Source organism: Sminthopsis crassicaudata, chromosome 5 (assembly GCF_048593235.1).
Source record: "Sminthopsis crassicaudata isolate SCR6 chromosome 5, ASM4859323v1, whole genome shotgun sequence".
NCBI lineage: Eukaryota > Metazoa > Chordata > Mammalia > Dasyuromorphia > Dasyuridae > Sminthopsis > Sminthopsis crassicaudata.
In genome coordinates, this window is record NC_133621.1 from 122,562,868 (window position 1) to 122,575,040 (window position 12,173).

The 12,173-nt window shown below is 32.0% G+C and overlaps 1 protein-coding gene across 5 annotated transcripts in view; it reads right to left on the bottom strand.

Moving 5' to 3' along the window:
- PTPRZ1 (protein tyrosine phosphatase receptor type Z1) overlaps positions 1–12,173 on the bottom strand; it is a 224,910-nt gene that overhangs the window by 32,173 nt on the left and 180,564 nt on the right. For all 5 annotated transcript variants that reach the window (XM_074268136.1, XM_074268135.1, XM_074268133.1 and 2 more), the window contains 2 exons: positions 8,584–8,675; positions 2,420–2,505 (listed from right to left, as the gene is read on the bottom strand). In XM_074268136.1, the coding sequence (XP_074124237.1) occupies positions 2,420–2,505; positions 8,584–8,675 (178 nt within the window). The remainder of the gene's footprint in view (positions 1–2,419; positions 2,506–8,583; positions 8,676–12,173) is intronic.

The following is a 12,173-nucleotide window of genomic DNA, read 5'->3' on the forward strand; positions in this document are numbered from 1 at the left end:
CAGAAAGAAACTGAAAAGAAATTTTGATGAATGGAAAAAACAGCTATCTAAAACAAAACTATGAATAAGTAGAAAGGTCTCTTTTTTAGGGAGATAGTAAGTGAACTTCCACTTTAAGCTAAGGCTGGAGAAATACTTGTCATATATGATATCAAGGAGACCTTTATTTAGCTATGGAGGTCAGAAATGCTTTGATTAGGTGTAATAGCTAACATTTATATAGCACTTAGTAAGTGCAAGTCATTATGCTAAGTATAGGGTACAACTATATTATCTATGACTACCCATGCACACACATAAATATATAAATATGTGCATATGTACACAGGCATATATATGGTTATACAGACACATATATATATATATATATATATGTAAAGACATGTATAAGTATATATGTTTATTTTTCTAGTTCTAGTTTTTTTCGTATAAATCAGAACATATATTTTTTCAAAGATGGTCTACATATAAATTCTAGCTACCACTTTTCATTAAACTTTATGTATATATTTATGTAACTGATAATTTATAACTGAAATGATTATTTTTCTTTAAAAAAAATTAGTAAGGCCCAAATGTAGTATTTGCCTCATTTTAAAGGACTTTAACAATCAGAAAAATCAAGACTTTGCCAGGTATGGAGAAAAATAATTATTTGAAGCTTAAAAACAATAAAGTCAGACACACAATTAAATAATCATCGTTATTAATAAGTTTATTATTGAATAAATATGTTTCTTAAATTAGTGCAAAAACAATAAAATAAAACTTCCAAATTTGAGTTGAAAGTGAAGTTACTTTTAAAATTCAATTCTTTTTAAATGAATAAATTAAAATGACTTTATTGCTGCATGAGCCTTGAAAAACATGTTTATTTAACCCTGGGTCAAATCTCATAAACTGCTACTTTCTACATATGGGCCATAACACATATAGACATCCATTAATATAAATTTGGGTGTCTTCTCCCTATAGTTTAGTACAATGTTGGGCTTTTCTATTTTTTCACTAAATGCTTGTATGTTATCTGGACAACATCTAGAATATTGCAATAATAATTTAATTTAAGGAAAGGTTTATATAGGTCAAGCTTACAAAAAGGAAATGTTGTACCATGAGAGTTTGTGGGATGATAATTTGAAATTTAAAATATTACGAATAGAATGATATAAATTATCTTCATTTATCTAAGGATTTTCCCGAACTCCAGTACTGTGAGTCAATCTTGATTGTACAATTACAATTTAAAATTTGTTGTCAGGGTTAAATGGACTTATTGTTTTTTATTCAGTGAAAAGAGGAAAATACTTGTAATTATTTGCATATGAAATTATTCCTTAAGATTTCAAGTTCATGACCTCTCTTTCTAGATCCCTACTCCACTATCAATTGAGTGTGCTAAAGTGCACACTCAATGTAGATGGCTAGAGGAGTTCCTCTGGTAGTCATTATCTGGACACTTGTCTAGAGATGACATGTTGCTCAGGGCTGATCAGAATTAGACTAAAACTTTTGTATTAAAATAACCACTTTTAATGGTTCAATGAATAGGAGATCACTGCAGTACTCTGATAATGTATCAGTATTATGATAATCAAGCTGGAACAAGTGATAAATTTGAAGTCAAAAGAGATCCCATCTCAGATATTTACTAATAAATGTTAAATGTAAATTGGTTGTCTCATCTGTAAAATAGTACTAATAATTCTCATGTTGTTGTAAGGATCAAGTGAGAGAAGGTATCTATGTTCACTTTGAAAATCTTACAAAGTGCTACAAAAATGTCAGCTATTATTATTTTTATGTAATTATATTATAAAAAAAACTTTACTAGTTATAATGTTCAATTTTGAAATTTGTTTTTTCCTTGAAGATGATCCATAATTGTATCTCATACAGGGGACTTATGCAGAGTCAAAAGAACAAAATTAGTGTAAGGATAGGTAAATGGTTTAAAACCCTGATATTCAGTGGCTTTTAATAATTTTGTTAATTTGGAAAATAAAAAAAAAAAATTTAACAAGAACTTAGTGACAAAATTCACAAAAACCAGAGAAGACTATAGTTTTATGAAAGAGGACAATCTATTTGTTAAAATTTCTAGTCATTAAGTAACTTATAATTTGCCTGCTTTCAACTTCCCTCTATAAGTTTTGCTCTTGAAATTAGCTTTCATTGGTTCAAATAAGCAAACAAAACTGAACCAAAATACAAAGAAACCAGAAGTCAAACCCTCCCAACTCTTTGGACACTTTATTTTATGTCAATAAGTGGCACATACCTTGGATGGCTTAATAAATTATAAATCTATTAGTTTCCCTAGAATCAAAATAGTTGAGTAGCTCTATAACAAAAAGCAGTTAAACACTGACTCTTATAGGTCTTGTATCAGATTTTAAGACGTGTACTGAAAACATACCTCAAATTCTTCAGTAAAACCATTACTTGCATGTAAATCTGCAACATGCTTTGGAAAGTGTTTTATAGGAATTGCTCCAACATCATCTATAAGGATGAAGAACAAAAAAAAAAAAAAAAAAAAAAGAATGATTGGTGAAGGACAACAGTGAATATTTAGATGCATATGTATGTAATGTATGAAGCCATCTTAACTCATGGTCATTAATGTTATTTTTCCCCTAAAGTAAATTTTTTATTTTCATTTTATGGTGATTGTCATTCAATGAGAATTTTAATGCATAATGAAACACTAGGCCAAAAGCAAGATTGTTTACTCCCATATTTGCTATAAACATGATCCCAGAATTTCAGAAACCTGATGGGTTCAGTAATTTCTTTCTCAGTAACATGTTTCAAACAGAGAAATTCTCCACAATTAAAACCCATGCTATAAATATCACCAAAAGCTCTACTTTTTTTTTTTCTTTTGCAGAAGGATATTTTCACAGAAGCTTTCCTTTAATTCTAGTTGAAAATTCTTAAATAATTCCAAAAAAGATTTTGTTGAGAAATAAAGTTTATCATACAATAGAATAGTCATAATTTATAGAACAATACCACTTGTATAGAACTACCGAATTTAATGTCTGGTAGCCAAATATTCTGATTGTTGTTTATATTTGAGAACATTTCTTTCCTTCTCTACATAAATACTGGAAAACATTTGTGTGCAGAATATTCATTAAGGAAAATGTCAAAAACCTTTGGGACTTTTAATCTGTAAAATTCCGAGAATTCTAAGTTGAAAATATGCCATGTAAACAAAGTCATTTGATCTGTTAATTAATTGTGAAGGGGCCAAATTATTTTAACTAGCTCTGTGTGTTTTTTCCCCCCTTCTGGAGTGCCTTTCTTAGATTAAACATATTACAATTTCACAGTATGCGATTTCACAAGTGATGTCTCCGACAAGGAAACATCAAACACATTTCACCAGAAACAGTTATTTACATCAACAGATGTTCAGCGTTTAGGCCATCTAATATTTTTAAGCTTCAGTTACCAAGAATTTGTTGATTTCTTTTAATCAGGATCCATCTGTTCTCTCTCTTAGATGAGTGGACGTGAATACTAAAATTGAATTATCCAGTCAAGCTTACGAAAAACTACCCAAATGTGTAATTCCACTTTCACACCTTACAGAAAGATTCTGCCAAGAAATATGTTTTGTAATTAAATAGGAAAACAGTAATAACCAGTCATCTAAATCATAAGTCCTTTTTGTAAATATCTTGAAGTAATGAAAGCTTTCATAGAATCACATCTTCCATTCTCTTATAATAAACCATCTCTCACTCTTATATTACTTCCGGTTTATTTTATTGATTGGCCTGTTTGCTAGAGGGATAGAAATGCTGAAAGACCTTTTCTTTTTCTAATTTCACTTTTAGGTAAAAGCTTACTTACTAAAAGAACACTCATTTCCTTTTGAATGTCATGGGACTCAGTGATAAGCTAAATGTGGATTCAAATAATTCTGAAGGTCCTTAAGTCAAAGAGACTTTAAAATTTAATTCAATTCAATGGAACATTTCCAACTTTGTACAAGACAGATTTTGACACAGAAGCGATGATTTTTTTTTTAACATATCTAACAAATTTACCACAAAAAGTAATTTGAGTTGACGCAAAAAATATTGGATTTGGGATCAATGGATCAATTTTACTTTCAGGCCTCAGTTTCCCTATCTGTAAAAGAAAGAAAGAGACTTGATGGCCTTTAACATCCCCTCCAAGACTATATTGATGTTCTCTTAAATAAAAAGTTCTTCACCTGGTCCTCTGAACTTTTAAATATTTTGATAACTATTTCAGTGCAATTGATTACCTTTGCAATACTATTTATTTTATTTTGAACATTTCAACAGACTAACAATAGAGTTGAGTGATACAACAAAAGATTAAGAACCTCTTTGTTAAACTGTCTTCTTATATACATATGCAACTGTATATAAATCCATGAAAACATATAGCTAAATATAAACATTTATATTTGTAGCTAGGGAGAAAATTAAATTTATAAATATTTATAGATCAATTGATAACAATGATTGTCCATAACAATCTTAGAACCATATGGTTCACAAATAAATACAATTGTGTTTTAATTTTCACAATTTTGTTTGCATTTGGTAAATCTTCAAGTTTCATAGAAAAGGGAAGAAAGAAGAAACATTCATTAAAAATGTGCTGAGTTAGAGGTATAGTGGATAGAGCAATGGCCCTGGATTCAGGAGGAATCTAGACTCAGATACTTAACACTTACTAGCTTTGTGATCCTGGGCAAGTCACTTAACCCCAATTGCCTTGCCAAAAAATATTTGCCATGGGCCAAGTACTATACTAAGAACTTTATAAATATTATTTCCTTTCATTCTTATGGCAAATGTAGGAGGCAGGTGCTATTATTGTTTCCATTTTAGAGTTAAAGAAACTGAGGCAGACAAAGGTAAAATGATTTGCTCAGAATTACACAACTAGTAGTATCTGAAGTTAGGTTTGATATCATCAGCTCTTCCTAATTCCAGGCCCCCCTTTCTATCTACTATATCACACAGCTACCTAAGAGTCCAAAGCTCAGTCATTGCATTTATGTGATCCAAAAGAAGCAATCAAATAATTATACTTTATAATAGAATCCTGATTCATAAATTTGCTAACTACTCTTTCATGCTGTAGACATTAAATAACATGGACATTATTGAAAGCCAATATTGTATGGTGGAAAATCTTAGTGTCATAAGTCATGGGGATTGAACCCACATTGTGAGATTAATTCTATCATTTAACTCTCTGACACTCCCTTCTTCAAGCTTAAGATGTAGATTATTCTAGTACTTTTTAAATAATAAAAGGAAATAGCAATGTAAATTATTATTATTACTGTTTGGTTTTTATCCATAATTATTTATACAAGTTGGTGTAGGTTTATAATTCATAAGTGCATATGTGTACACACACTTGATTTGAATTAGTCAATTCTGTCTCTATCACTAGCTAATCTGAATGACCTTGGCCAACCCAAACCTTTTCTTAGCCTGTTCTCAACTGTCAAATGACATACTTGGATTGATATTTAACATCTCTACCTTAAGACCCAATGCTCCAATTCTATGATCAATATACAATATATTAGGACAGAAAAAAAAAATCCTCCCATAATGTCACATTGTTTTGCCTTTAGTAGAAATATGCATTAATTATCCTTTATCCAGAAACAGAGTAGAAAAGTAAAAAAAAGTAAAAAAAGTCAGGCCTGGAGGGAGGAAGGTCCAAGTTCAAAGTTGCCCCCAGATGCTTACTAGCTGTGTGACTTTGGGCAAGTCATTTAACTTGTTTGTTTCAATTTTCTCATCTGTAAAATGGATATGATAATAGCCCTACTATGCCAGGGTTGTTGTGAGGATTAAATGAGTTAGTTAATTATAAAGTGTTTAGCATAGCACCTGGCATATTGTAGGTACCATATAAGTGTTAGCTATGATTGTCATTACTAATTGTTATTATTAAGAGCTGGTTTCAAAATCAGAAATAACTGCACTTAAATTCTGTTATCCAGGACAAATCATTTAATCTTTTGGTGTCTCTCAGGAAGCTTGTTAACATAAGTTGTAGAACAGGTGACAGTGTGTGTTAAAGACTTTCCTCACTAAAAATTCCTGATGGAGGTTCAATCAAAAAAAATCCTTAAAAATATTTCACACATGCTAACGATCTGTGATTTCTTTGGAGTGGGCACTTTCTCTGCACATGAAGACTGTGATCTCTCCATCACTTAGTAAAATGTTTTTTGTGAGCTTCTTTGGCTGAAGGAATGGATAATGTGGTAACCACTTTTCTGGTAAAGAGCAAGAGTTTCAATAACTAAATATGATGATTCTTGGCAAGACACTCTCTTTTTGCAGTGCCCATAACTTCCCAACCTGATAAGATCTGGTATATCTTGTGCTACTCTAGCACTTATATTTCATAAGCTTAATAGTGCCTATATAGTGCCATGATTAAGCATCAGAGTAAGGTTTTATTAGAGATTCCTATGTAGCCTATTGAATATTACTCAAAACAACTGATTTTTGAAGTTAATTCTCATCACTGGGAAGATTTAATTTTATGTTAGCATCTCAATGCCATTCTTAATTCTATTTTTGTTGAAATAAACCTCATAATATATTCATTACAGGTTTCAAATCTCCTGTGCTAAAATGACATTCTTATATATTGATTTGACTAACTTGTATATACCAACTTAATTTAGAATTCAGATAGTGTATAAAAATTTCCTAGTACAAATGTACAAGAAATGGGACAAATGAGATTCTCAGTTTAATTACACAAAAGCTCCTATTAAAAATAGGAGAAAACCAAATAACTTGTTTATACATGAATCCAAAATAGTCTGGAAAGTTTTTTTTTAACTTTCCATTATCACAACTATATGAAAGTTTTAGAGGGTTTTTAAATGGTTTAAATAAAATGTTTTGAGTTTAAAGATCATTGCAGTATAGTAATGTTCACACAGACAAATTTTCCAGAGGTGTGAATGGTGATTAATGTTTTTGCTGCTCACCCCCAACTCCTAGATCTTTTTTTGTCTTATCTTAGGCTGTGCTGTGGAAAACGTACACAGTGGGCGAACAGCACTTGAAAAATACTAATGTAGACATATAAATGACCTGGGGAGCAAAGCAACTAAATTCAATTATATCATGAAAATCTGTGTGAAACTAGACATCTGAGAATGACTCCTCATTTTGAGTTCAATCAAGCATAATGATGAATTGTCCCTAAAAAAATGTCAGATACAACTCTAGTCTAAAAACTATTTTTAATTTCCATACATGCCACGAGAAATCTCTTCTGGTGCAAGTAAAGAAGACGGTCCTATCAAAATCTTGGCCATCTACATCTCTCTATCCTTCTTCTTCAAAGGGGATAGTGACTTCAATGAAACTTTCCAGAGATGTCCCGAGAACCTGGGTCATCTTCATTATGTGACTTGAAAGTAAAGTTGTTTCTAATAATCAAAATATATTTACTTAGTATAAGGTTATAATTAACCTGAATTAGATGTGTTTTTAAATGTCATTTATAGCCACAGGGAGATAAATGAGAGCTGCTGAAGTTTAATTCTGAAAATCTTTACATGTGATTGATTTACAACAATGTACATCAAACACTTCAGTGAGTCAACAAAAAAGCAAGGCTGAAAATTAATAAGGGATAAAGAGATAACAAAGATAACATTTGCTACCTTTGCTGGGCATTAGAAAAAGAATGATTTTTTTTTCATTCCCATCCCTTGGTTATTGAGATTTTGCATAATAGCATGGCTATGATCTGGGACACACTGAATTCCACACCAAATAAAAGCAGCACTTAGAAAAATCGTGTATATTTCCCCCTCAGTTTAAAAAAACAAAACAAAAACCAAAAAACAACAATATGGCTTTTGATATTTCATTTCTTCATTTCTCTTCCCCCCTCACTCTTTTCCATGGATTTTTTTTGAGGGGAGAGGAAGGAGAGGGGCTAGACAACTAACTATGCACAAAATCGAAAAGTACAGTTATAGGGTTTAAATTAAGGTATTTTAGGTGCTCACAACATAAGGCCTTATCTGAATTTTAATAGATTTTTAATGTTACATTTTAAATATTATCAAGTAATATACTCCCCATTTTGGAAGTTTTAACGTCTTCAAACTCTGAGACATTTTCCATGATGGCCTATTCTTAAAAGTAGTTAAGAAGTCATTTCCAGAATAAACACAGATGATTAGAAAACAAAATAACCTTTATTTTTCTTATAATACTCTCTCATCCATAATAACTACTATCAGTTTACATTGAACATTTTTTTCATTGTTCAATTTCCTATTATACTGCTGCAGTAATTTTCAAAATGAGGCAGGTAATATAAATGTAAGCTGAAAACAGTAACCATGAACTGCTGGCTATATTTTATGGCTAAAAATAATATAATCTTGAAGTGCTGACCATTTTTGGGATCATGCATGTTCACAACGTAAGGAAAGATCACAATAAGACACAACCACAAAACATTTGACACTGTAGTTTTCTTTTGCTGTCAATAATTATTCACACAATAATTCAAAAGCATTACCTGAAATTGGAAAGATGGGTGTTGGAGGTGTAGAAATGACTCGAGGTGATGTGCTGTCTTCTAAATAAAAATGTGCAGTCTGAAAACATTTCCTAGAGAGAGAAGTTAGAGCAAATGGAATCATGAAATGTTTTAAATAGAAGAGAACATCTGGATCCTTAGAAAGTTGATGACATTTCAACTCAGCTCAGCAAGCATCTATTAAGTATGCGCTGTGTGTCAAGCACTGTGAACAAAAAAAAAAAAAATATATATATATATATATATACATATATATATATATAAAACTTAAAAAAAAAAAAAACCAACAACTCCAAAGCACTTCTTAAATTGTACTAACAAATGTACTATAGAGAAGTAGAATGGACTAAATGTTACTGTTGCTGTACCAACCCCCCCCCAGCCATTCACATTATTTTTACCTGTACCAGATGCAGAAGAAAGAGCAGAAATCAGACATATTGAAAGAAGAAAAGGCACTTGAAACTCTGGTACTAAACAGTATCTTTGTAGAGAAATGAAATCTCTCCCTAACCCAGAGAATCAGTCTTCCACTGTACATGTATAATGAATCCCCTCCACTGTATAGGAACAGAAGTGAAGCTGGAAAGATGGTCTGAAAGAATTTCTCCAGCATTTCCTGAACCCTCTTCTATTTCAGATATTTAACTGCTTGTAAAATGAGGCATGCTGTGACTAAGAGGAATTGAGAGATTGCGGTGATAACATTTTGCCAATAATAATAATAATAAGTAGCCTCATATCTGATCTAGGCTAACATGGCAATGCCAGATACAAGCCAAGGAAATCATCATGAAGCAGGCAACTGGAAGCAGGGGAGTTTTTCTTTCCAACAGATGTTAGCCTTGTTGATGAGGGGTTTAAGAGCGAATACAAATGGAATCAGCTGCAACTCTGACCCAAGATGTAACTTGCATCTATTTTCATTCAGATAATAAGTAGCATCTGCTTAGAGCAAACTCCAAACTATTGAGAGGAGTAAATAACCAACTGCTGCTTTAAAGCAATGTAAAACATCCTTAATTAAAAAACTCAGATAATTAAACCTGTTAATGACACTCTTTGGCATGGCTTATTTAATTTATTTGAAATATTATTTGTAAGTGGTTAATTTTAAATAGAAATATATGCATAAGTGAAAATAATTTTACATTTATAAAATTCCAGTTTTAGGAATATAATAGTCCTACAGTAGCTATTTTTAGTGACTTCTATATAGCTTAGCCTATTTTTTAAAAAGATTTTTAACTAGTTATTTATTCATCTTCTTAGCAATACTCAGCAGTGACATGCATGTGAAAAAGAGATAGAGAAGGATAAATCTTTTGGGGAAAAATGATCCTGAATATGATAAAGGGAAATAGAAAACAAAAAAGACTTAGAAATTCCCGGGGGTAATAATATGGCTTTACTTTTTCTCTAAACTAGTGATTCGCAAACCTCTATATACTTAAAAAAAAATACTGATTATCCTCCAAAATAGCTTTTGTTTCAGTGGGTTTTATTTTCTGAGATTTATTGTATCGGAAATGAAAAAAAAAATCTTTGTATCATTATCAAAATAGTTTTGACCTCAGGGATCCCCTGAAAGGAACTTGGGAACCTCTAGACCATACTTTAAGAACTACTTCTCTAAAGAAAGCATCCTAAGTTCCTATTATTGTTCCTCAATGGTGCAGTTGGTGGCTTAGTGGATAGCGTGCTGGGTTTGGAGACAGAAAGACCTGATGTCAAATATGGTCTGTGATACTTACTAATTCTGTTTGCCTCAGTTTCCTCAACTGTAAAACGAGGCAACAATAGCATCAACTTGGAAGGGTTGTTGTGAGGGTGAAATGAAATAATATTTGTAAGAAAGTACTTAGCACAGTGGGCACTATATATTCTCCTCTCTTCCTCTCCCTTACGCACCATGCTTTTTAGATGTTTCACTATCTAGCTGCCTACCTTTAAACTCACTCTAAGTTTTCAATATTACTCTTGATCTGCATTAACACAACGTGTATGTTATGTTCCAGATCTGTTCTGGATCATAAGCACATACACAATGTGTACCCGGTCTGCCTGAGTAAACTAGAATAGATGGGGCTATTGCTTGCTATGATGTAAATTTTACTTCCAATAATGCAGCTTAAGATGTTACTCATTTCTTTAATGATCATACTGTGAAAATGAAGGACATTAAGCTTGGCTAAATGAAATCCCAGGGTCTTTTTCATACTATTTTGATGTCAAATATACCATCCTACATTTAAATAATTGACTTTTGGACCAAAATGCCGATGTTCCTATTTATTCTTGTTAAATTTCATTCATGTTGATTTTCTTGATGTTACATTTTTACATGACACATTTGACTTTTGATTTTATCAAACATATTAGCTTTCTCTGCCTAGAGACGTAAAAGGTATGTTTTCTATAACTTTATCACAAAAAATAGGGAGGAGTACAAGATTCTGGGGAGGGTTCTGTGGTATTCCCTACTTCTAGATTACCAGAATCATTTAGATAGTCTTTCTATGTAAATAAAGGTGAAAAAGAAGCAGTTTTGAAACACTGCCCATTAATTTCATAAGCATTCAAGTTTCCATTGAACTTGGAAGTCCCAAAAGAAAACAAGAAAAGTTGGAGTCCTTATCCTTCCTAACCTCATATGTAAGGATGAACAAGTCTTATGCAAATAACAGATTAGTTTGACTGAAGCAGAGGGGCTGTTTAAAGAATTGTGGTAGTGGTCCCTATGTCATTTAGTGAAGGGACATAGATACTGGACAGTGAAGTCTGTATTTGATAGTCACCCAATGGGGTCATTCATAATTTTATGATTAATATTAGTTGAAACAACTTAAGGCACTGAAGTCATTGCTGATCATATGATTAAAGTTAGTGGAAACAATTTAGCATGCTAAACAGTGAAGTTCATAACAGTATATTGCGCTTTTTAAAAGAAAATAAAAACACTGAGCAAGTTAAAAAATAAACCAGATATCCAAATCAATGGAATTATTCTCCAAATTCAGAGTTTCATCACTTCTCAACTGGAGTAGTCTCCTAATTTGTCCTCCCACCACAAGACTTTCTGTAATCCCTTCTTTTTTGGCAAGACCTGTTAAGTGGTTTGCTCAAGGCCACACAACTAGTAACTGTCAAATGCCTGAGGCCACATTTGAACTCAGGTCCTCCCAACTCCAGGGCTGCTGCTCTCTCCATTGTGTTATCAAACTGTCCCTCTGTTGTCCATTTTCCACTCAAGTGCAAAAGCATTATTTCTAAAACACAGGTCTGACCATGTTATTCCCTTATTCAGTAAGCTGCATTGGCTTTTCATCTCAAAAATAAGATACAAGCTCTTCCCTCTAGTATATAGTATATGGAGCCCTGGCTCCAATCTATCTTTCTAGCTTTATTACATTATTAATATTTTTCTCATATTCTATGGTCTAGCCAAGCTAGCCTTTTTGCTATTTCTCTCTTATAATATCATCTCCCACATCCATGATTCTGCAAACTCTCCCTCATGCTTAGAACATATTTCATTATCTATATCTTTTGAAATGTCTGATTATCTT